We start from the raw sequence: 24,671 nt of genomic DNA, 5'->3' as shown, positions 1-24,671 counted from the left end.
GCTTCTATTGACTGTTTCAGATCCTTGCTAATCAGTAATCTGATCTCTGTCTCTTAGTGTAAATGTTGTAGAAGACTGATGTCACTGCAGGCTGTGATGAAAACAATTCAGCAATAGTTTACTGGTACACATGTTGAAAGAGCCCTGGGGCTGATAATGTTTCTAAATCATAATCCCAGGAACCAAGGAAAGAATGCTCTTTCAATGTTTGGAAAAGGTAATACAGGTCTTTCACACACATACACACACACACGCACACCCCAATATTTTTTTTCAGATATTTTTATTTTACTCCTTTATAATCAATCTTAAGCCTCTCCAGTCAAAATCTGGGCCATTTTCTTTAAACAGCACTCATTTGACAAATGTATGCTAAGTGTCTGAAGTGTGCCAGACTGGGTTCTAGGCACTTAAGATACAGTAATGTGGGAAAACAAACAAAAATCACAACCCTTGTGGATTTCCCATTCACTGTTTCTATCTCCCAGCCCCAATCATTGTAAGAATATACTACTAAGCCATCTGCAAGAAGAATCAGTGGCTAGTCACAACGGGAGAAGCTTTTAAAGGGATGTAAAGTAGGAAGTATCATCTCCTTATCCAACTTCCCATCTTTTGACCATATCGTTACTGCTTTGTTCCATAGGGTCTCAAAGATTTTCTTATTTTCTAGAATTCCCTTGAAGGTTGCAAAGATTTCCAGAGAATCATCATGCCCAGCCCTATGTCAACCAACAGTAGTTATTGGCCCACTGAAAGTGAGATTGTTGACATAGACCTGGCACCTGGAGGGAAAGGGACAAACCTTGCTTCAGGAAGACGGCAGGGTGCTGATATGGAAGAATCTGGGCATCAAAGATAAACTTTTCCTACTTCTCAATTTTACCTGGATTTTGTCTCTGAAAATATGATTTTCAAAGCATTTAAATACTTCTACATGGTTTCATAGAGAGCCACGGTATTCCAGAGCCATTTTTCCTTTGTTTCCTTTCTTTTCCAGCCCAGTGTAACAACATTGTCTTTGGATTTGGGTCCAAGAATGATGAGTATACCCTGCCCTGTAGCAAAGGCTACACTGGAAACATCATTGCCAGGTGCCAGTCCCCCGGGTGGCAAGTCATCAGGGAGAACTGTGTACTCTCTCAGCTGGAGGAACTGAAGAAGGTGAAGCATTTCTACCTGGTACACTGCCATGGTTTTGAGTTTCACAGTGAGCATGCCCCAGTGAGCATGGCCAGGTACAGGGTAAAATGTAACAACTTATATGGTTGTTCAGTGTACAGAAGGCCAGGATGACATCCAAAACAATTTTTAAAAAACCATTTGCTGTCGAGTTGATTCCAACTCATGGCGACCTCATGTGTGTCAGAGTAGAACTGTGTTCCATAGGGTTTTCAATGGCTGTGACCTTTCGGAAGTACATCACCAGGCTCAGACCCTGGTAAAGCAAGAGAGTGTGGGCGTAAATGGCAGAGCTGAGATGGCCAGAAAAAGGTCAGAATTGATGGTTTGGGTGGTAAGTGGTGCTTCAGAGGCATACATCAAAGCAGAGGAGATATATGGTTGATGGTAGGACCACAGCTTGTCTTGGAAGAAGTACAGCCACAATGCTCCTTAGAATCAAGGATGGCAAAACTGCGTCTTACATACTTCGGACATGTTGTCAGGAGGGATCGGTGCTTGGAGAAGGGCATCACGCATGGTAGAGTACAGGGTCACTGGAAATAGAGGAAACCCTCAATGAGATGGATTGACACAGTGGCTGCAACAATGGGCTTAAGTATAACAATAATTGTGAACATGGTTCAGGACTAGGCAGTGTTTAGTTCTGTAGTACATAGGGTCTCTGTGAGTCAGAACCAACTCACTGGCACCTAACAACATCAGCAACAACAGGACCACAAATAAGTTAGCATCAGAAGTCCAGAAGGCTGAGAATAAAAGGTCAAAGTGAAGGTGTGACTCAGAAGCTAGTGAGTCAGAAATCAGGGCAGAGAGTGGGACAGGCAGGGGTGACCATACAGAATGAGAGAATTGCAATGGATCTTAAGGACCATTTGAGTTACCAACTTCCTTTTATAAATTAGAAAATAGAAGATCAAAGGGCTAAAGGTCACGCTGCTGGCAATAGTGTTGGGGCTAGAAGCATGACCACCTGATCCCCAGTTCAGTGCTCTGACCTACACATGACACTGTCTTACCCATTGCTGTGGAGTCAATTCCAACTCATAGTGACCCAATAAGACAGAGTAGAACTGCCCCATAGGGTTTCCAAGGAGCAGCTGGTGGGTTCGAACTGGTTTTGATTGGCAGCTGAGAGCTTAACCACTGCGCCACCAGGGCCCCTGATGTTTTCTTAGGAAGTTTCAATAATGGAAGACAATCTAGATAGAAAGAAGGGGTCAGAAGGAGAACTCAAGAGATAAAGTAGAGGGATTTTGAGACTGGCTCATGGCCACCATCCTACAGGTGAAAATCTTTGTATTGAGCAGAACATCTATCCCAGTTGGAGACCCCACTGTTGCGGTAAAGGACCCTGGACTCGTATTTATCCAGGGACTGTGAACTGTTTGCTTCTCCTTTTCCAGACTTCAGTTTCCATATCTGCAAACTGGGGAGAAGGATTAGACCACACGACCTCCTGGCTGTATTCTTGCTCTGATCTTCTTCGACTCAATTCTAGACACGGGCAATATGTGGAACTAGGCTACCCCAGGGACATACCTGCCTGGCGGGGGACTGTGGGGGCAGGCAGATCCCAAATGCCCCAGGAAGAGAACAGTGCTGTCAGCTGAGAAGAGCAAGCAGGAGTACGGGTGGGATCAGGGCTTCTGGGTGGACATGGGATTGATTGGAAGGGGCGCTTCTCTGTTCCTGTCTTCCAAGTTAGCCCAGTATACTGGAAGCAGATGGAAGTTCTAAGGGAGAAGTAAAACTCCAAATCCAGTATAAAATGGGAGCTGACACAGGCCCAGTAGCCAAATCTCCATGTATGTCCCTCTGTCTTCTCATCCTACCAGGATTTTTCAGCATAGCGTAGTGAATACAACATAGGATTTAGTGTCAGTAGGCCAAACCCTTCCACTTACTAGGTGTGTACTCTTTGGGAAGTTATGGAATCTCACTAAACATCAATTTCTTTGTAATCAGGATAACAAGTTACATGAAAAAGTCTTATTAATGAATCTCTTCAGTTTGTTTCCCTAGCTATAGAATGAAAATTATAACAGTACCTCCCTCAAAGTGTTGAAAAGATTCAGTGAATCCCTGCAAAGCATTTAGTACAGTGTCTGGAATGTAGAAAACACTACATAACAGTCATTGTTGTTATCATCATCACGTAATTGTCTTACATTATAATGCACCATGCAAGTGTTAGTTATATGTGGCCAAGAAACCTGATTGAAATTAGATAAAAGACATTGTTTTCTAGAACTTAGACCATTTTTACTTCTAGAATTTCAGTGCGATCTTGGGCAACGCCACCGAGGCAACCATGTCATCCTTGGTGCAAAATCTTTCAGTCATCATTGAGCAAAGCCCGTCAACCACAGCTGGGACTCTAGCTTCAGTGGTGTCAATCCTGGGAAACGTTTCATCCCTGTCGCTGGCAAATCATTTCAAGGTGTCCAATTCAACAATGGAGGTATGGTCTGCCTGTGCTTGAACCGCTCACTTTAAATGCTTGATCTCGTAGAAGGGATAACGAAAGCCTGAACCATAGGGAACTACTAGGAAATACTAAAGAATCCAGTAACAGCCGTAATGTGAGCATCACTTCTTTCTCTGTAGTGTACGAGAAACTCATGGGATCAATCGTGTGAGCTCAAAGTAAGAGGGAGCTACCTCTAAGCAGGCTGTCCAGGAAGGACCTGGCTTAGGGAAATGGATAAATCTTTGCACTGCTTGACACAGGTGCCAACTTTTTAAAATATGTTTGCAATTTATAATGATTATTTCCTATAAGCCATAAACTGACTTTTAGTAGTACATATTAAAAAAAAAAAAAATTCCATCTCTAGGCTGGGGAATTCAAGACTGAGTTTGGATATTTAAAAATTAAAATAAAAAACCTCACAAATAATATCTGATCATATAAGAAATGCAAATAAGCAGAAAAGAAAATAAATTACCTGCAATATGATCACTCTAGAATAGTCACAGCTAACATTTCAGATACAGCTTTAATGTGTAGAAGAGTAACAAGTGACACATAGCAGTTAGTCAGTAAATATTTGTTAAATAAATATCTTTCCAAATGTTTTACATGTGTGCGTACTAAATATAAAATACAGTATTTTGTAAGATTGTATTATATATTGTAATGCATACTGACCCACTTAACTGCTTATAGTGGACATCACATCAAAGATGACATTAAATATGAATAATTTCCCTTGATTAAAGAAAAAATGCTCAGATGTTTTAAAAAAAAATTTGACCCCACATTATTTCCAAGAAACCAACTAAAACAAAATGACATGAAAAGGCTAAAAATAAAATGAAGGGCAGAAAACAGAGCAGACAAACACAAACTAAAAGAAAGCAGAGGTTCCTGGGGGCAATGGAAGAAGTACATTCCAGAATCTGCTCCAGAAGCCACAAAAAGCTGGGTTTGGGTGATACTTAGCTGCAGTGGCAAGCTGCCGGAGGTCGAATGCCTGGGAACCCAAGGGATAAACAAGAGAGAAAGGATGCTGTGGGAATTGCTTGGAAAAGGAGTCTCTTAAACTAAGAAAAAAACCAGTTGCTTTCAAGTCTAAGTCGATTTCCACTCATGGCCACCCCATGGTTGTCAGAGTAGAACTGTAATCCACAGGGTTGTCAGTGATTGGTTTTTTGGAAGTCGATGGCCAGGTCTTTCTTCTGAGGTACCTCTGGGTAGGCTTGAACCGCCAACCTTTTGGTCAGCAACTGAGCACATTAACTGTTTGCACCACCCAGGGAACATTAAACTAAGACTGACCCTTAAAACCTCCAACAATTCAATACCTCCTTGTTTCTCCAGCTCTGTTTTTAAGGATTTTGTTTTATATTCGCTAATGAACGACAAAGGAGCACTGGTGGCACAATGGTTAAGTGCTCAGCAGCTAACCAAAAGATTGTCAGTTCAAACCCACCACCTGCTCCACGGGAGAAAGTTATGGCAGTTTACTTCCGTAAAGACTTGCAGCCTTGGAAACACAATGGGGCAGGTCTACTCTGTCCTATAGGGTCTCTATTAGTTGGAATCGACTTGAGGTCAATGGATTTGGTTTTGGGTTTTTAGTAAACCACAAAGCATACATAAACGTGAATTAAAACTTGAACCTCCATGACATGTATTTAGAACTTCTGATGTAAGCCAGATAAATGCAATATGGGAAAGCAGTTACATGTCTCAGTCTCTGAGCCTCAGCCTACGTAATAATGCAGTCATTTTTGCCATCTCAGGAGGAAATGCACACTTGTGTAGTCTAAATCAGGGGATTCTTTTTGTCCGTGCTGAAATCCCGGTTTGTTTGCAAATACCCTGGGGTGATCGCCCTTTATTATGCCCTGAATTGCATCCTCCCAAAATCTGTGTTGTAAATCCCAAGGCCTATACCTGTGGATGTAATTCTATTTGGGAATGTGGTTTTCTTTGTTATGTTAATGAGGCCATATCAGTGTAGGGTGTGTTTGAAGCCTATCACTTTTGACATATAAAAGAGCAGATTAGGCACTGAAGCAAGCAAACACGAAAGAGAGAATGATAGATGTCACGTAGAAATCTCTAAGGAACACAGAAGAATGCTAGAGAAGTTGAAAGACAAGAATTTTTCCCTAGAGTGCACAGACAGAGCCTCCCCCTAGAGCCGGCACCCTGAATTCGGACCCCCAGCCTCCTAAGCTGTGAGAAAATAAATTTCTGTTAATTAAAACCACTCCCTTGTGGTATTTCTGTTACAGCAACACTAGGTAACTAAGAAAACCTGCAATGTAATTATTTGGTTCTGGCAACCCCTTTCTGAACCCAAAGCTCCTACTATGCAGAGCAAGTAAACAGAATTTAAGTCATGAATTTTATTTGGTCCTCAACAGAGTCAATTCTCTGGGCATTTTTCCCATCCTTAATAATAATGAGTGTTTACTCTTTCGTCCTCTTATCTGTGTTCTCATAATACAAACTAACTTCCATGCTTGTATTTCAGGATGTTATCAGTGTAGCTGACCGTGTTCTTAATTCAGCATTGGTAACCAATTGGACAATATTGCTGCAGGAAGAAAAGCACGCCAGCTCACAGTTACTGGAGACATTAGAAAGCATTAGCTCTCTGGTACCTCCAACAGCTCTGCCTCTGAATTTTTCTAGGGAATTCATAAACTGGAAAGGAATTCCTGTGACCAAAAGCCAACTCATGAAAGGTTACAACTATCAGGCTGAAATGTCACCCCAAAATACCTCCATTCCCATCAGAGGCCAAGTGTTAATTGGGTCAGACCAATTCCAGAAATCCCTTCCTGAAACTATTATCAGCATGACCTCATTGACCCTGGGGAACATTCTACCGGTCACCAAAAATGGAAATGCTCAGGTCAATGGGCCTGTGATAACCACTGTTATCCACAACTATTCTGTAAATGAAATTTTCCTGATTTTTTCCAAGATAGAGTCTAACCTGAGCCAGCCTCAGTGTGTGTTCTGGGATTTCAGCCACTTGTTGTGGGACAACGCAGGCTGCCACCTAGTGAATGAAACTGCAGACACCGTGACCTGCCGATGTACTCACCTGACCTCTTTCTCCTTTCTAATGTCACCCTTTGTCTCCACTGCCATCATCCCCGTTGTGCAATGGATCACCTATGCGGGACTGGGAATCTCCATTGGAAGTCTCATCTTATGCCTGATTATTGAGGCTCTGTTTTGGAAGCAGTTCAGGAAAAACCAAACTTCGCACACACGTCATATTTGCATGGTGAACATAGCCCTGTCTCTCCTGATTGCTGATGTTTGGTTTATTGTTGCTGCCACTGTGGATACCATGGCAAACCCTTCTGGAGTTTGCATAGCTGCAGTGTTCTTTACACACTTTTTCTACCTCTCCTTGTTTTTTTGGATGCTCATGCTCGGTATCCTCCTGGCTTATCGGATCATCCTTGTGTTCCATCACATGACCATGCCTGTGATGATGGCTGTTGGGTTCTGCATGGGCTACGGGTGTCCTCTGGTTATAGCTGTCATCACCATTGCAGTCACACAACCTAGCAACGGCTACAAAAGGAAAGACGTGTGTTGGCTTAACTGGTCCGATGGGAGCAAACCTCTCTTGGCTTTCGTTATTCCCGCACTGACTATTGTGGCTGTGAATTTGGTTGTGATGTTTTTAGTTCTAATGAAGCTCTGGAGGCCAGCTGTTGGAGAAGGAATGAGCCGGGATGACAAGGCCACTGTCATCCGCATGGGGAAGAGCCTGCTTATCCTGACGCCTCTGCTGGGGCTCACCTGGGGCTTTGGCATAGGAACTATGGTGGACAGCCAGAATCTGGCTTGGCATGTTATTTTTGCCTTACTCAATGCATTTCAGGTGAGAACAATAAGATTTAGAGCCCTGGTGGCACAGTGGTTAAGAGATCGCTGCTAACCAAAAGTTGGCAGCTCAAATCCACCAGCCGCTCCTTGGAGACACTGTGGGGCAATTCTGCTCTGTCCTATAGGATTGCTGTGGGTGGGAATCAACTCAACCCCAATGGGCTTAGTTTTTCGTTATTATCTCATCAGGTGATGGGACTAATGATGGAGAATTTTGGCTACTAAGGTCACTCTGATGGCCACCTTATCCATCTCCCTTTTTTTTTGTCTCCAGGAGGACTATAACTAAAGCTGCATGAAAAAGTGAAAAGAAAAAAAAAATTCATTTTTCCCTAGTGGTTACTGTCATGCTGAAACAGAATATTTGAATCCTTCAGTAATCCATTCTAGGGTTTTAAACTATTAGAGTTCACATAACTAACATTAATCCCTCTTGCTGCTGACTAAATCCTCTTTTTCTTGTGTAGACCTCTGTAAGAAAGTGGACAGAGAAAGGGAAATAAATCGAGAGGGCTTGTGGACTCTGAATGGTGCAAAGGAAGTCCCTAGAGTGCAATAGAGCCGGGGCTGGCAAACTACGGCCAACAGCCTGTTTTTGTAAATAAAGTTTTACTTGAACACAGCCACCGCCTGTCATTTACATATTGTCTATAGCAGCTTTTGCTCTACTATGGCCAAGTAGTAATTGTGACAGAGTGTAGGCCTGCAAAGCCTGCAGTATTTAATCTCTTGCCCTTTACAGAAAAAGTTCGCCAAAGCCTGCTGCAAAGGATGGGCTGTACATGTCACAACTAGAGTGTACAGAGAGTAGGTGGACAAAGTAATCCTTAGGTTTTGAGGAACCTGGAAGATAACCTTCAACTCTGGTTCAGTATAGGTCTTGCCTGACTACCTCTGGACAATGAAGGCTCAGGGAAGTGATTTGTGTACTGGAGTTAAATAAATCTGGGCTCAGATATATCACTTTGCCAGCTATATGACCTCTAACAAATTACCTAATCTTTCTGCCCCTCACTTCCTCTGTTAAAGGCAGATGATAATAATAGTATAGAGTAAACGTGAGGATTAAGTGAGATAATTTAGCACCTAGCAGGGTGTCTGGCAGATAGTAAATGCTCAATAGGTGTTTCTTAAAAGCAGCTGGTTCCCCATATACTTCAGGTGCTAGTTAATTTTTAGGGATAGTAAGAGTCCCAGTGGTGCAGTGATTAAGAGCTCAGCTGCTAACCGAAAGGTAGGCGATTCAAACCCAACAATCCCTCCTCGGGCCGCTTCTGCAAAGATTAACCCTGTTGCCGTTGAGCCAATTCCACCTCATAGCAAAAGCCTTGGAAACCCTCTGCGGAAGTTCTGCTCTGGCCTATAGAGTCACAATGAGTCAGAATTGACTCGACGGTAATGGGTTAGAAATCGCAATCATGGATAGGGATGGTGTCAGGGAGTGGGAAGGCAAGCTTATGGTGACATGCTGTCTAAAGAGGCACCTCCTGAGGTTGTTCTGGTGGGAAGGAGGATTTTAAGCTCTAAAAAGGCTTCTGTGAAGGGTTCCCTGGTTTTGATGGAAAGGGTGCTGGTACAGGTCAACTCTGTCTATGCGGCCATAGGGTTGGATTTCAGTTTCTGCTGCCATCACCGATGCTCAGCGATCGTTATTAAATGCCTGGTCTGAAGAAAACTGACACAGAAGCAGATGGAAGCTACTCATTTCAGGTCGCGAATGACACAGTGAGGTGGGAAATGAAGTTCCACATGCATTTAAAACTTCTTTCACTCAATCATTTATTTATACACTTATAAAATTTCTGATTTGTACCTTCAAGGAGCCTACAGTCTATTAATGAGACAGACAAGAAAACAAACCTGATGTTGGATGACATAAGCATTACATATTACATATCAATACTTATTTTCTGGGAAAAGAGTACAATACACATGATCAATTTCTTTTTTTTATTTTTTAGGGGTTTTTCATCTTATGTTTTGGAATGCTCTTGGATAGTAAGGTATGTGCAGCCACTTCTCTCTTCACCCTCTAACCCAGGCATCTTTAAATCCTTCCTCTTCTCTTCTGGGGCTTCACTTACACAGTTAGAGGGTTGGATTATGGGTACTTTTGGAATAATATTCTATAATTTTACAAAAGGTAGGTTCAGTCAAGAGACAAAAGAACTGAACAGTCACTGATGATAATAAAGCTATCTAGAACTCATCACAACATGTTTTGTGAACATTATAGACCACAGTACAGGGAGCATTTTTGTCTTTAATTTTTCTACCTTATATTATGGTTTGGCAAAAATTCAAGAACTGTGATCTTTCTTAGGGGTGAATTCCCTGTTGCTCCTTTATTTTATCTGTCCACCTCCTTAGAATATGCCAAAAGATATATCTACTTCTCCATTTGCAGAGTTTTACAGAAATGTTAAACAGCCTCTAACATTAAATAAAATGCTTAATGAAAGAACCAGTTTAGGTAAAGTGCAGGAGAAAAAGAGAACTTAAAACTAAATTTGTTTCATTATTTTTCCCAAACACTGAGTAACTCTGTTGAGAGAAGTAAAGGCAGTCAGCTAATAGAGATAAAGGAGTCTTTGTTTTAATAAGAAGCTAAGAATTATTTGTAATTAGCATAATCGTTACACACACACAAGCCCTGTTTACCAAGAAGCAATTTGTTACACTTCATTGAACTAAATAATTCCCTTGTCTGCACCATTTGTATGGTTAGGAAACCCTTTACTTCAAAGATAAACTTCAACTTAGCAATTATTGCCAATTACTAATGTCTGGAATCTGAATTATTATGGCTTTGGGTACTGTTGTTCTTTGTTTAATCCTGATTTCGTTTATAGGCAAAAAAATCTAAGAAAATAAATCCTTCCATCAGATATCCATGTTTATGGTCTATTAAATGCTCCTAAGAAATACTACTGTTAAATAACAATTTTAGTTATGCAGTTTTGTTTCTGATTTGTCTATGTATGGCTGTATACATGTAGCTCCTCAATATTTCTTTGTTGTCCTTATAGCTGCGACAACTTCTGTTCAACAAGTTGTCCCCATTCATCTCTTGGAAGCAACCATCAAAGGTAATTATCTCCCAGTGCCATGGATCCGATGCATGAAGTTCTAGTTTTGCATTTCTGTCTTTATGCAGTCCCACAGCAAGCCCATTTTTGAGTAAACCCTTTTCACCATTGTTTTCCTGTTACCTGGCACAACGCCTGCCCCTTGGTAGATACTCAACAGAAAGTTGTTGAGTGAGTGAATGAATGAATGTAAAGGAATGGAAAGCTACAAGTGTTCTCAGGCATGGACGTCTGTGGGTGCTCTTTATGAGCGAACACCTTTGAGCAATATCGTTTGCTTCAGTCTGACTTGTCTCCTGCAGTCTAGAACCAGTAGGACCCTTTTCTCTGCCTGGCTTCCTGAACACTACATAGCCTGTGTTTTCTTCTCTAGAAAGGTAGTACCGGGGAGGCCTTGATTAACTTCTGATATATAAAATGTTCTCTAAATTTTATCTCTTACACTGGTACTTTATCCTTTGCAATTTCAGGTCTTAAGTCTACAAACTGACAGGTTCATATGAAAATACAGGATTCCTCTGTCTTAGTCATCTAGTGCTGCTGTAACAGAAATATCACAAGTGGATGGGTTTAACAAAGAGAATTTTTTTCTGTCACAGTCTAGTAGGTTACAAATCCAAATTCAGGATGTCAGCTCCAGGAGAAGGCTTTCTCTCTCTGTCAGCTCTGGAGGAAGGTCCTTGTCCTCACTCATCCCTGGTCAAGGAGCTTCTCAGGAGCAGGGACCCCATGTCCAAAGGATGTGCTCTGTTCCTGGTGCCACTTTCTTGGTGGTCTGGGGTCCCCCACTCTCTGCTTGCTTCCCTTGTCTTTTATCTCTTGAGAGATAAAAGGTGGTGCAGGCCACACCCCAGGGAAATTCCCTTTACCTTGGATGAGGGAGGTGACCTGAGTAAGGATGGTGTTACAATCCCACCCTAATTCTTTCAACATAAAATTACAATCACAAAATGGAGGACAACCGCACAATACTGGGAATCATGGCCTAACCAAGTTGACACGTATTTTGGGGAGACACAATTCAGTCCATGAACATCCTCTTTCATTCTTTGCCACAAAAGTGCTACCCATATGAGGGAAGAATAATTAGAAATAAATGAGCTCACATGCATATTTAGTATTTTTGACTTTGATTTAGATTCTTTCCATGGCTCCAGTAATACACTGAGGTCCTTTCAGAAAGAGTTCTAAAGCAGAAATTTCTGAGTTTGATATAAGTCAACTGAACACACTGCATCCAAACCTACATGGATGTTCAGCGATTTTACAAAGGACAATAAAACCCTTTGAAATATATATCAATGAGGAAATTATGGACTGACATTAAAAACTTTTCCTGGGTCTGCATTTTATAGTAGAGGGCACTGCTGTGCATTTTGGAACAGTAGCCCATGAGCTGGCACACCTGACTGTATTTCTGACTGTCACCAAATGGATGTGTGGTCTTAGGAAAGTCACTTCGTCTCGTGAGCTTCAATTTTCCCAGCTGTAGAAACAAAGCGTTGGGCCAAGACTTCTTATTCCAGATGCTTCTAAAGCCATGCCAGTACTCATGACATCAGAGTGAAAATTAGGGATCCTTCCCTGGGCTACCTATTGCATGTAATGAGTATATTTTCTTCCTATCTTTATTCGGCTTCCTCATGATGTGTACTGTGGCAGGAAATGGAACTCACTCCTTCTAATATCCCCAGTACCTACTATAGTGCCTGGCACACAGAGATTATTCAATACATCATGTTAAATTAATGAATACATGAATGATACATTTATGAATGGAAAAATGATATAGTATATCTTAATGCCTTTATTTCCCTCCCCCCCATGCATGCTTTTTGGTTTGAATATTTTATTTCCGTTTGATAATTCCGTTTTTAAATTTTTGAACTCTGTGTAGTCTTTTCACCAATGACTGAAGGATAATTCACAAAGAGATCTGAATCCTAAAATTGGCAACAGTAAGGCAAATCTTGACCTGGAGACCACTTTTACTAGGAGTATTGGTTTTTCTTCAGTGGTTCCACTTCTAGAGATGAACATATAAAACAAAAAATATGGAAGCATTGACACAAAAAGGGATAACATCTCCATTAAACTATTTTTCTAGCTTGTTGCTAGAAGTCGTAAGAACATACGGAAACACAAACTTTACTTAGAAATAAATTCTTAGAGGTTAAATAGATGAAATTAGAAGGAAGAGTAAGGAAGTGACCGCTCTAATTTCTTGCAAGAGGTTAAGTGTATTATGTGGACGGGATGAGAGATCATAAGCTACATCATGAAGTGAGGAAATGCAGACCGTCACTAAAAGAATACTAGAAATGTCTAAAATGACTTGTTTTTCTTTTATGCAGCAAAACTCATCTGATTTATCTGCCAAACCCAAATTCTCACAGGCTTTCAACCCACTACAACACAAAGGTAAGTTACAATAAAACCAAAGGTAATAAAAGGTGGAAAGAGAGAATATGAATATAGATCATGGGAACAAAATCTGATGCCAATTTTTTTTTTTTAATTAATCTGAGAAGTCTGAGAGTATCAGCTGGTCATATGTCCATAGTTCATCTGAATTGTGTGCTCAAGGCTAATAGAATAATTTTGGGGTTTTGATGCTTATGGAAACCAGCAAGTGTCACCCTTCAACTTCATCACAACTTGCCACCCATTTCTCCGGTTAGACATGATCTATATAGATCTGTGGCATTGCTCAGTGAGGCTATGGGGTGAAGGAGTGCGGTTAGACTAACATGAATCATGTTCTTCAGATCCGTCCTTTCCTAAAGGTGAGCGAGCACTGTCTCTTCTGTCAACGGCATGCATTGTTCCTGTGTTCACACGTTGGCTGTGACTGAAGTCTGTGATATTCAGCTACTGGAAGATCGATATTTAAATATTACAAATAGTCACACGATTTCTGGAAGAGAAGGGGGCAGGGAGAAGGAGACATTGCATTACAAGTTAAGAATCTGAGGCCCATTTCCTGTCAAATTATGTTAATATACTCAGAAGGGTAGGGAAATGAGCAACTCATTTTAGATTCCCATGAAAATTATTTAAATGCCAGGTAAAGTTCAAGTGTCTGGCAGATGCACTCACCCAGAACTCTTGGGTCCTCTCATCATTACCACTAACCAGCCTGTGTGCTTTTTACAAGTCTCCTTACATTTTTGGAGGATTCCTGGGTGGTACAAATGGTTTTCCCTAGGCTGCTAGCCTAAAGTTTGGTGATTCGAACTCACCCAGCAGCCCTGCGGAAGAACGGCCCGGCGATCTGCTTCCTTAAAGATTAAAGCCAAGAAAACCCTATGGGGCAGTTCTACTCTGTAACACATGGAGTGCCGTGAACCAAAATTGACTGGATAGCAATGGGGTTGCCTTTTTTTGACAAATGTTGCCCCATCAGTTAAAATGAAACAAAGAGATCACTAAGGTGCTTTCCCAAAATAACACTCTGTGGTATAGAATCTACTTTATCTCTTTCTCCAGCATGTCTGAAAAACGTGGTGCTTCTCTTCTCAAACAAGGGATGTCCGACAAAAGCACGCTTCTTTGAAGTCAAAATGCTGCGCATGTTGACCAACCCCATTTTGTATCTTTTTTGTAATATCTTCCTAAAACTCTCCCGTGATAAAAATAGACTCATTTATATTTTGGCCTGATGTTTGATTTCAACATAGCAGCAATAATTTGTATCCTCTTTTTCCCCTCCCAGGCACTTACGCGCTTTCTCATACTGGAGACTCCTCAAACGATGTCATGCTGACTCAATTTTTATCAACTGAATAAGACCAGGAGCCATAAAATCGAGGAAGTTTTGGAGCACCTTGACATTTAGAGCTAAAGGCCTGGGAAGAAATTATGCTCAGTATTAGATGGGCTTTTCTGATTTAGGAGTTTGGGACTAAAACAAGGAGGTCTCAGGGGCTTCACCACTGCCTCCTTCATCTTCAATTAAATGGACAGAAGATTTATTTTTCAGGTGGTTGGATTCAGAGAAATTGCTCTGTAAATGCAGAAGAATCTGTTTTATTAGAGTTTGTGCCGCTCGTACCTGCCTTCTCTGCTGTAAAACCTGGCTTTCTTTTTCATAAAATAGCATCATTCACGTGGCATTGCCAGTCATCTGGAAACGTCATGAAACAGCCTTAGATAAATTAATGGACCAAGTTCACTTTTTTGTCAAAAAGTCACTGGTGAAAGTTTCTTAGAGAAAAGCTTTTTCCTCCCAAATTTTCCAGTTGGATCTTATGTTGTTTTTGCTTTATTTTGGTTCAGTCACTTAACTTTAAAAGTTCTTCAGAAATAAACATGAAAACTTCCATTTCAGATAGCTTTGTAGCCATTTATCAGCAAGTATAATAATGTGATTTCATATGCAGTGTGGTATTTTTCAGTTTACAAAGCATTTACATCTGGTCCCCAATCCAGCGAAGTGAGGTGCCCCAGGAGACACCTGATGCAGAGATGAGGAGAGAGCGAATTGGAGATCTGAAATGACTTGCCCAAGACTGCGAAGCTAGTTACAAGGAATCTGGACTTTTTCAGGCTTTTGATTCCTATTTCATTTCTTCAGTTCCATAATGGCCTTGAAAATTACCAACAATCCTAAGAAATCTTTCTCAGGTCTGATACATTGGTCATCACACCCAGAATTCTATTTCTGTAAGAGGCAAATAATGGGAGAGTTTGATTGTCGGCTTCCAGGGAGATACTTCAAAACACTCTGGTTTTCTTTCATCATACACTGTTGGTACTTTTGAGAAGTTATCAACATGTATAGCAATTGCCACTTTTGTGTGAGATCTAGAGCAGCAGGTTAGTAGACGCTTTGTGAAGTGATATTCCTCTTCTATACTTCCATTATAATTGGCTCACCTGAGTGACCCCACAGTGCTCACACTGCCTGAAGAACCAGGCTTACTTTGGTGGATTTTCACTTCCTTGCCTGCACATTTTGGAAATGCCAATGCCCACGCCAAGACTTATTATTCAGATGCTTCTAAAGCTCCTAGTGCTTATGGTATCAGTGTTTCTGGGCACTTCCACCCAGGCTCGCCTCACCTTGCCACTGGGTCCAGAGCAGTCCTGGGTGTACCCACCATCAACAGTGCTGTCTGTTGACCTAGGGTCCTTGAACACACCCTCCTTTAGAATGTTATTGTGCAGAGAGCCCTGACACCATATGAATGTGACTCCATCTCTTCAGGCAAACCTTTCTTCCCCGTAGGCTGGGGGCAGGGAGATCAGAAGCCTCAATGCCCAGGGTAAGATGGAAGGAGAATGAGAAAAACTAACCAAAAAAAAGCCAACCAGTGAGGAAAGATGTGCTAGTGCAAATAGCCAGCCCAACGCAGGACCCAGGTGAGGGAGAAGGAAAATGTAATGCTGAACCATTTGTATTTTTTATTATTATATGAGACTAGGCATCCTAATTAACAAACCGAGAGCGTCTCGGCTATTTAAAGTGTCCAAGATGCTGCTATGGCCTGACCGTATTCAAGTGTATGTCTAGGGGAGAGGGAAACTTCTCCTACTGAATAGATTTTATGAGGATGATGAGAGACAAAAAATAATAATAATAGTAAGTGTTTTTGATCATATACCATGTATGTTTGTCCAACTCACTATACATACATTAACCTCAGCTCTCACCCAAAATGCTACTCAAACAACTATAAAGTAATAAAAAAGAGAAAAACACTGTAATAATTTTCTTCTACTGTGTAAAAATTGCCACAAACTTAGCGGCTTAAGGCAACATACATTTATTATCTCACAGCTTCTGTGAGTAAGGAGTCCAGGCACCTCTCAGCTGGGTCCTCTGCTCAGGGTCTCACAAGGTCAAAATCAAGTTGTTTCCTGGGCTCTGTCTTCATTTGGAGGCTTGACTTGGGAAGAATCTGCTTCCAAACTCATTCAGGTTGTTGGCAGAATTCATTTCCTTTCAGTTGTAGGATGGAGAGCCCTGGCTTTTTGCTGACTATTGGCTGGAGGCTGCTCTTGGATCCTAGAGCCTACCCACACTGCCTTGTCACATGGGCTTCTCCAATACGGCCACTTAACTCATCAAGCCTCCTCCAGTCCGCTTTTAAGATGCAGTCTTATATAATATAAGGCAATCATGGAAGTGAAGACTGAAGAAGAATTGATGCATTATGGTTTTGGTGAAGAATATTGAATATACCATAGACTGCCAGAAGAGTGAACAAATCCGTCTTGGAAAAAGTATAGCTAGAATGCTCCATGAAATCTAGGATGGTGAGACTTCATCTCACTTTAGTTTAGACATGTTATCAGGAGGGACCAATAACTGGAGAAGAACATCACGCTTGATAAAGTGGAGGGTGAGCGAAAAAAAGGAAGACCCTAAATGAAGTGGATTGACGCAATGGCTGCAAGAACGGGCTCAAACATAGCAAGGATTGTGAGGGAGGCACAGGACTGGGCAGTTTTTGTTCTGTTGTACATAGGGTCGCTATGAGTTGAACCAACTTGAGGGCACCTAACAACAGCTAACAAATCAGTGACATCTCATTATTTAGCCATATTCTATTGATTAGAACCAAATCATAGGTCCTGTCCCCACTCAAGAAGAGGGTATTTCACAAAGGCATGAACACTGGGAGGATAAGATCACTGGGAGTCTCAGATACGAGCTCCCAGGGTTAAGAAATAGAAAAGAGTCAGCAGCAGCAAAGAATTTGCAAAGCAGGCAGGTGAATGCTAACTTGCTTAGTAGGCCCAAGAAAGCTAAATATTAAGCTAGCAGTGAAGAAAGTAAAGAAGCTACCTGCTTCATCTACAGAACATCAAAAGGCTCAAGGCTTGGCAGCACCAGCTACCTTAAGAGTGTCTTAATTACCTACTGGGTACCATGACAAAAATACCACAAGTGGGTAGCTTTAAAGAATAGGAATTTGTCTCATGATTTTGGAGACTAAAAGTTTAAATCAGGGCATTGGCTATAGGGCAGGGTCCTTACGTGTAGGTAGCCCTGGACATATTTTGGCATTCCTTGGCTTTTTTTTTTTTTTTTTTTTGGCTTGTAGAGGGGCTTTCACATAGTGTCCATCTTCCCCCTGTGTGTGTGTGTCTCTCAATGTCTGTTTTCCCTTTTTATAAGACATCACTCACAAGGATTAAGTTTAGAACCAACCCCATGCTGGTCTGACCTCATTTGACCTCATTAGCATAACAAAAGTGAAACCCTTATTTCCAAACAGGGTGACATTCACAGGTACAGGCGTTAGGATTTCAACACGCGTTTGGGGGGGGGCGGGGACATGACACAATTCAATCCATAACATGGGGGAATATAGGACTAAAGAGCAGAATGGTTCAAAGTCAATCCTGGGAATAGTTAAGACTCCCAGATCCCTCCCTTATCCCTGACAGCCAAGCAAATATCCCTTCCTCCATCCTAGCAATAGATTATCTAGAGATGTGAGAGGAAATGGGGTATATGGCCTGAGAGATACCAGAAGCAGTTGAGAGTGGGTTTATCATCCTGAAATCAAGGGGTTCAGGGAAATTTAGCATATAACACAGATAACAAGTCTTCTATCCTCCAAGCAAGAGACTAGAATCGTCCTCTCTAGAGGCTCTGAGCAGAGAAGGAGACAACACCGAAAGATCCTGACTTTAAGTGTTTGCCAATGAAATACTCATCCAAATCACTCTACAGTGAGGCCAAGAGTCATTACACCCCACCTGGTACATAGACCTTCTAATCGGCTTTTCAGTGTCCCTCTCAAATTTAAATAGACAGCCAAGGATCACTAGGCACTTCAGGAAAACTTCCACCATTAAATGCAGAGTCCAAAATAAATAAAGAGCAAAGGTAAAATTAGTATGGTATCACCTTGGGTCTGGCCTGTAGGCTCTTCTAAAGGGGTGAAGGAGCAATAAAGAATGACAAGTTAGGAAGAAAACCAGACTAGCCTTAAGATGCCTATAAGACATCCAATCTGAGATGTCAAGTGAGCCACAGATATGTTATCTATTGTTCAAAGGAAGGTCTGGCCTGGAGATATATTCTTACGGCCATCAGCATAGTGATGGTGCTTAAATCCACAGGGCGGAGATGAGATCACTTAATGGGTGCAGCTGGAGAAGTGATGAGATCCCAGGACTGAGTCTTAGGGGATCCCAGGCGTTAGAGGCAGGGAGATGAGGAGGATCCCGTAAACGGGAATGAGAAGGAGAACCCTGTGAGGGAGACGGATGTGGTGTACTGGAGACCGAGAGAAACATTTCAAGAAGGACATCAACTGGCTTAAATATTGCTGAAAGTTAGGGAAGAGAAGAACCCCAACTTGACCTTTCGATTTTAAAGCATGAAGGTCCTTGGTGCATTCCTATAATTGGTTTCCAGAGTAAAAAATTCCACTTTTGGGAAGTTTCACACTGAATGCATATGTCTTAGTCATCTAGTGCTGCTATAACAGAAATACCACAAGTGAATGACTTTAACAAAGAGTTTATTCTCTCATAGTCCAGTAGGCTAGAAGTCCCAATTCAGGGCACTGGCTCCAGGGGAAGTCTTTCTTTCTCTGTCAGCTCTGGAGGAAGGTCCTTGTCATCAGTCTTCCTTTGGTCTGGGAACATCTCAGCACAGGAAACTCAGGCCCAAAGGATGTGCTCTGCTCCCAGTACTGTTTTCTTGGTGTATGAGATCTCCAACTCTCTGCCTGCTTCCCTTTCCTTTTATCTCTTGAGAGATAAAGGGAGATGCAGACCACACCCCAGGGAAACTCCCTTTATATTGGATGAGAGGTGAACTGAGTGAGGGTGGTGTTACAATCCCACCCTAATCCTCTTAACATAAAAGTGCAATCACAAAATGGAGGATAACCACACAATACTGGGAATCGTGGCCTAACAAAGTCGATACAAACATTTTTGGGGGGACATAATTAAATCCATGACAGCATTCTAAAGAAATCATGCTTAGACTTTGCATGGCACTAAAAAGGTCCCTGGGTGGGGCAAACCTAAAAGAATGGCAGTCCAAACCTACCCAGTGGTGCCTACGAAGAAAGGCCTGGCAATCTGCTTCTGTAAAGATTACAGCCAAGAAAACCCTACGAGCAGTTCTACTGTAACACGTGGGGTCTTCATGAGCTAGAATCAACTTGATGACAATGGATTTTATTTTTATATCATATACGCTTTTCCCAGGAGTCTGAGTGGTACAGTGGTTGAAGCAGTCGGCTGCTAACTGAAAGATCAGTGGTTTGAATCCACCAGCTGCACTGCAGGAGAAAGATGTTCCAGTCTACATTCATAAAGATTTACAACCTTGGAAATGCTATGAGGCAGTTCTGCTCTGTCCTTATAGGGTCGCTATGAGTCAGAATCAACCTACAACAATGGATTTGGTTTTGGGGTATGAATTCTTCCAAATCTGTAAGCAGCTATTTTAAAAAGTTTAATATTCTCACTTTTTCTCTAATGCTTCCAGAGCAAAAGAGACGGAGGGGTGGCCATTCTGTAACATCTCGAATGTTTCTCAAATAAATTCACATGTCTATAAAAGTCCCATACGTATTCCCTGCAGTTTGCCTTTTGTAAGAAGGCAACAGGACTGTACTGTACTTACCTTTATCAAACCGCAGGGGGCGAACTCTGACCAAGAAATAAATCCTGGAATAATTGCTCAAAATGAAATACACCTGAGATCCTCTCTGGACTTTTAGGGAATGAAAAGGTTTTTAACCCCACTACGGGGAATCGACTCGACAGCACTGGGACTGGGTGGACTCTAAAAGGTCAGCAGTTTGAATCCGCCAGGCGCTCCTTGGAAACTCTGTGGGGCGGTTCTACTCTGTCTAATGAGGAACGATTTACATTGTCGCTGCTGTGTTTTGTGTAATAAAGGAGATTAGGGAACTAAGAACATAATAGCTCCCTTTCCTGAGAGCAAACAATACTTCTGTTTCCTGGGTTTATGCCCAAGGGTGCTGGTAAACACTGAAGGCCACTTTTAAGAAAAGCAGGAATTAGCCAAGGTTGGCAGGGGATTTTTCACCTGCTAGAAAACCAGTTCTTTATTTAAATATGGGTTGTATTAACGGAGTTTTCTAGGGCACCTGGAGCAAAACACAGTGTTAATTCAAGTACCTGGTGCAAAATAAATTGGGAAAGTGCTGTGCTTTTTGGATTCACATTTACCTCTTACTTGGGGATGAAATAATTTGGCAAATTTTATACAGTTTCATCAGACTTGAACCACACTTCTTTGGATGAATTATCCAAGCTCTTTACAGATTCCATTTTGTACCCAAGGTCTTAGGAGTGTAGGGGACAAGACAAAACAAACAAAGGAAATACAGTGACTGCATTTAGAGCGAACTTAGTAGGTCCTCAAGGGCCGGAAGCCCTGGTGGCGTAGTGGTTAAGTGCTCTGGCTGCTAACCAAAGGGTCGGTAGTTGCTTTGCAGTTTATTTCTAACCCTCACCACTGTGGCCAGGGCTTGCCTTAGGAGGCGGTGTGATTTAAAGTCAAGGATATGAGAAAGAACAGAGATTATCGAGCACTTTAGTATCCCAGTTTCTGTGCTAGACACAGGATCAAGGTCTTCTTTTGAACCTCAAAACAACCCAGTGAGTTAGTTGCCTGTTATTCTCACTATTTTACAGATAAGGAACCTGGGACTCAGAAGTGAGGTGACCAGCTTGTGGTGACAATGAGCATAAAGGAGGACTATAATCTTCCCCAAAAGCCCTTTCTCTTACTACTCCACTCTGCCTCTCGCTCTTGTTCAAAAATCCTCCCCGACAACTTACCCCATACAAACAACTACAGTTTATAACATTTTTTCAATGGACTTATTCCTTTGGGATACACTTTGACCCCCGAGGCCGTCTTTTTAAAGGGTACCATTCCTAACACCACACTGTGGAGTAAATTTTCCAGATACTTTTTTCTAGATCCAAGAGAACCCGGGAAAGATGCAGGAAGGGCTGAAACCAGAGAAGAGAACAGAAAGGAGAAGTGCCAGGGAGAACACCATATTTAACTGATGACCACTAGCCAGACCAGTTGCTGTTGAGTCAATTCCAACTCATGGCGACCCCAAATGCGTCAGAGTAGAGCTATGCTCCATAGGGTTTTCAATGGCTGATTTTTCAGTAGACCATCAGGCATTTCTTTTAAGGTGCATGTGGGGCCACTCAAACCTCCAACCTTTCAGTTAGCAGCCAAGCAAGTTAACCTTTTCCACCACCCAGGGATTCCTGATTACCACAAATTTTCCCATAATTTGTCTACATTTCACATGACTCAATCCTAACCAATGGCTCCTAGTTACATTTCCTGGGTTGATCCCTGTGGGGGTTTCTCTCCGGAGTCCATAGGAGGCCTAGGTTTCAGCTTGCCTCTGGCAACTATCAGTGTTTCAGTTTTCCACCTGCAAAATGACAGATCTGCATTTATTAGATAACCTCAAATTTCCCTTCCAGGCCTGACTTTTTATGAGTCCATGTCTCTTCAGAGGTAACACCCTGGAAGGAGAGAAATTTTATCACCGAAGCATACCAACCCAAATACATTTGGCAAGAACTTATCTTGCTGGGTAGGAATCATAGATAAAGCATTGCCAACAGCTACACTGGTGCCAACTGAATGGAAGGGAACACCCCTTTGGCATTCTGACCTGATGCTTGAAACCAGAGCAGAAGAGTGTGTCAGTGTGATGTGCTGCCAAGGGACACATTGGCTTTGTGGATAAGGTTTCCTGGTCTTAGTTCTCAGTTGTGTCCCACAGCAGGGCATGGACAAGGCAGCTGTGAATTCCATGACAACAAGCAGCCGGGCACTGCCAAGGACAACTCTGCCACATGAAAAAGCTCCACCTGGTGCCGGTGATAATGTGACCTTGTTTTCCTGAGGTAAGCTGGGTGGGGGGCCAGCTCTACCTGTCCCCTATATCACCTCATTGTGGAAAATGTTATCCCCCCGCCCCCGCGCATTTAAATAAGAAATCACATTCACAAACTCTCTCCTGGGCTTGATCTTGACAATTACTTACATATTGAAGTCTGAAACAGCATAAATTGCTCATGCCCTACTTTCTCTTATGCCAGAGCAATGGTTCTTACGTGGTCTCCAACTAGCACTATCGGCAGCACCTGAACTTGTTAGAAATGCCCATCACAGACCTATTGAATCAGAAATTCTGGGTTGAGGCCCGGCATTCTGTGTTTTAACAAGCCTTCCAGGTGATTCTCATGCTCAGTCAAGTTTGGGAACCATTGACTTGAGGAACTCAAGAGAAGGGGTATTAGAGACTAACTGCCCATAGGGTTGTTGAGTATTAAATGATATAGTGCATGTATCAAATCATCACTCTGAACAAGACCAGGGATCAACAGTGGAATAGACCATCAATTGCTCATATGCAAGTTCAAGGTGAAGCTGAAGAAAATTAGAGCAAGTCCACGAGAGCCAAAATATGACCTTGAGTATATCCCACCTGAATTTAGAGACCATCTCAAGAATAGATTAGGCTCATTGAACACTAATGACCAAAGGCTGGACAAGTTAAGGAATGACATCAAGGACATCACACATGAAGAAAGCAAGAAGTCATTAAAAAGACAGGCAAAAAGAAAAGCCCAAAACAGATGTCAGAAGAGACTTTGACACTTGTTCTTGAGCATAGAGTAGTGAAAGCTAACAGGAGAAATGATGTTTATAAAAGAGCTGAACAGAAGATTTCAAAGGGCCTCTCAAGAAGACAAAGTATTATAATGAAATATGTAAAGACTTAGAAAGCCAAAAGGGAAGAACACATGGTATTTCTCAATCTGAAAGAACTGAAGAAAAAATTCAAGCCTCAAGCTGCAACACTGACAGATTCTACAGGAAAAATATTGAATGATACAGGAAACATCAAAAGAAGATGGAAGGAGTACAAAGAATCACTGTACCAAAAAGAGTTGGTTGATGTTCAGCCATTTTAGGAGGTAGTATATGGTCAAGAACTGATGGTACTGAAGGAAGAAGTCCAAGCTGCACTGAAGGCATTGGCAAAAAACAAGGCTCCAGGAACTGGCAGGATACCAACTGAGATGTTTCACCAAATGGATGCAGTGCTCGAGGTGCTCATTCATCTCTGCCAAGAAATTTGGAAGACAGCTACCTGGCCAACTGACTGGAAGAGATCCATATTTGTGCCCATCCCAAAGAAAGATGATCCAACAGAATGCAGAAATTATCCAACAATATCATTAATAACACATGCAAGTAAAATTTTGCTAAAGATCATTCAAAAGTGGTTGTAGCAATACATTGACAGGGAACTCCCAGAAATCCAAGCCAGATCCAGATGACATGGAACAAGGGATATCACTGCTGATATCAGATCAGATGGATCTTGGCTGAAAGTAGAGAACACCAGAAAAATGTTTACTTGTGTTTTATTGACTATGCAAAGGCATTCGACTGTGTAGATCATAACACGTTATGAGTAACGCTGAGAGTAGAAATTCAAGAAAGCTTAATTGTGCTCATGAGGAACTTGTACATACACCAAGAGGCAGTTGTTTGTACATAACAAGGGGATACTGCTTGATTTGAAGTCAGGAAAGGTGTGCATCAAGGTTGTATCATTTCACCATATTTATTCAATCTGTATGCTGAGCAAATAATCCTTGAAGCTGGACTACATGAAGAAGAACGAGGCATCAGGACCGGAGGAAGACTCACTAACAACCTGTGATATGCAGATGAAACACCCTTGTTTGCTGAAATTGAAGAGGACTTGAAGCACTTACTGATGAAGATCAAAGATTACAGCCTTCAGTATAGATTATGCCTCAATATGAAGAAAACGAAAATTCTCACAGCTGGACAATTAAGCAATATCATGATTAACAGAGGAAATACTGAAGTTGTAAAGGATTTCATTTTACTTGGATACACAATCAATGCCCATGGAAGCAGCAGTCAAGAAATCAAAAGACACATTGCGTTGGGCAAATCTGCTGCTGAAGACCTCTTTAAGGGGTTAAAAAACAAAGAT

General features: G+C 41.8%; 1 protein-coding gene across 9 annotated transcripts in view; it reads left to right on the top strand.

The window, feature by feature from the left end:
* The window catches only part of ADGRF1 (adhesion G protein-coupled receptor F1), a 48,950-nt gene extending 31,373 nt beyond the window's left edge, over positions 1-17,577 (top strand). For 2 of the 9 annotated variants that reach the window (XM_023545107.2, XM_023545103.2), the window contains 7 exons: positions 1,001-1,164; positions 3,458-3,646; positions 6,174-7,547; positions 9,514-9,555; positions 10,582-10,641; positions 12,996-13,062; positions 14,357-17,567. In XM_023545107.2, coding sequence (XP_023400875.1) covers positions 1,001-1,164; positions 3,458-3,646; positions 6,174-7,547; positions 9,514-9,555; positions 10,582-10,641; positions 12,996-13,062; positions 14,357-14,430 — 1,970 coding nt within the window. In that variant the 3' untranslated portion in view covers positions 14,431-17,567. Of the gene's footprint in view, positions 1-57; positions 1,165-3,457; positions 3,647-6,173; positions 7,548-9,513; positions 9,556-10,581; positions 10,642-12,995; positions 13,063-14,356 lie in introns of those variants that run through there. The other 7 variants (XM_023545122.2, XM_023545112.2, XM_023545119.2 and 4 more) reach the window with 6 other exon arrangements.
* Positions 17,578-24,671: the final 7,094 nt, after the last annotated feature.

Source organism: Loxodonta africana, chromosome 1, assembly GCF_030014295.1.
Source record: "Loxodonta africana isolate mLoxAfr1 chromosome 1, mLoxAfr1.hap2, whole genome shotgun sequence".
Classification (NCBI taxonomy): domain Eukaryota; kingdom Metazoa; phylum Chordata; class Mammalia; order Proboscidea; family Elephantidae; genus Loxodonta; species Loxodonta africana.
The sequence above is the reverse complement of the archived record's forward strand: the minus strand, read 5'-3'. Positions and strand labels throughout refer to the sequence as shown.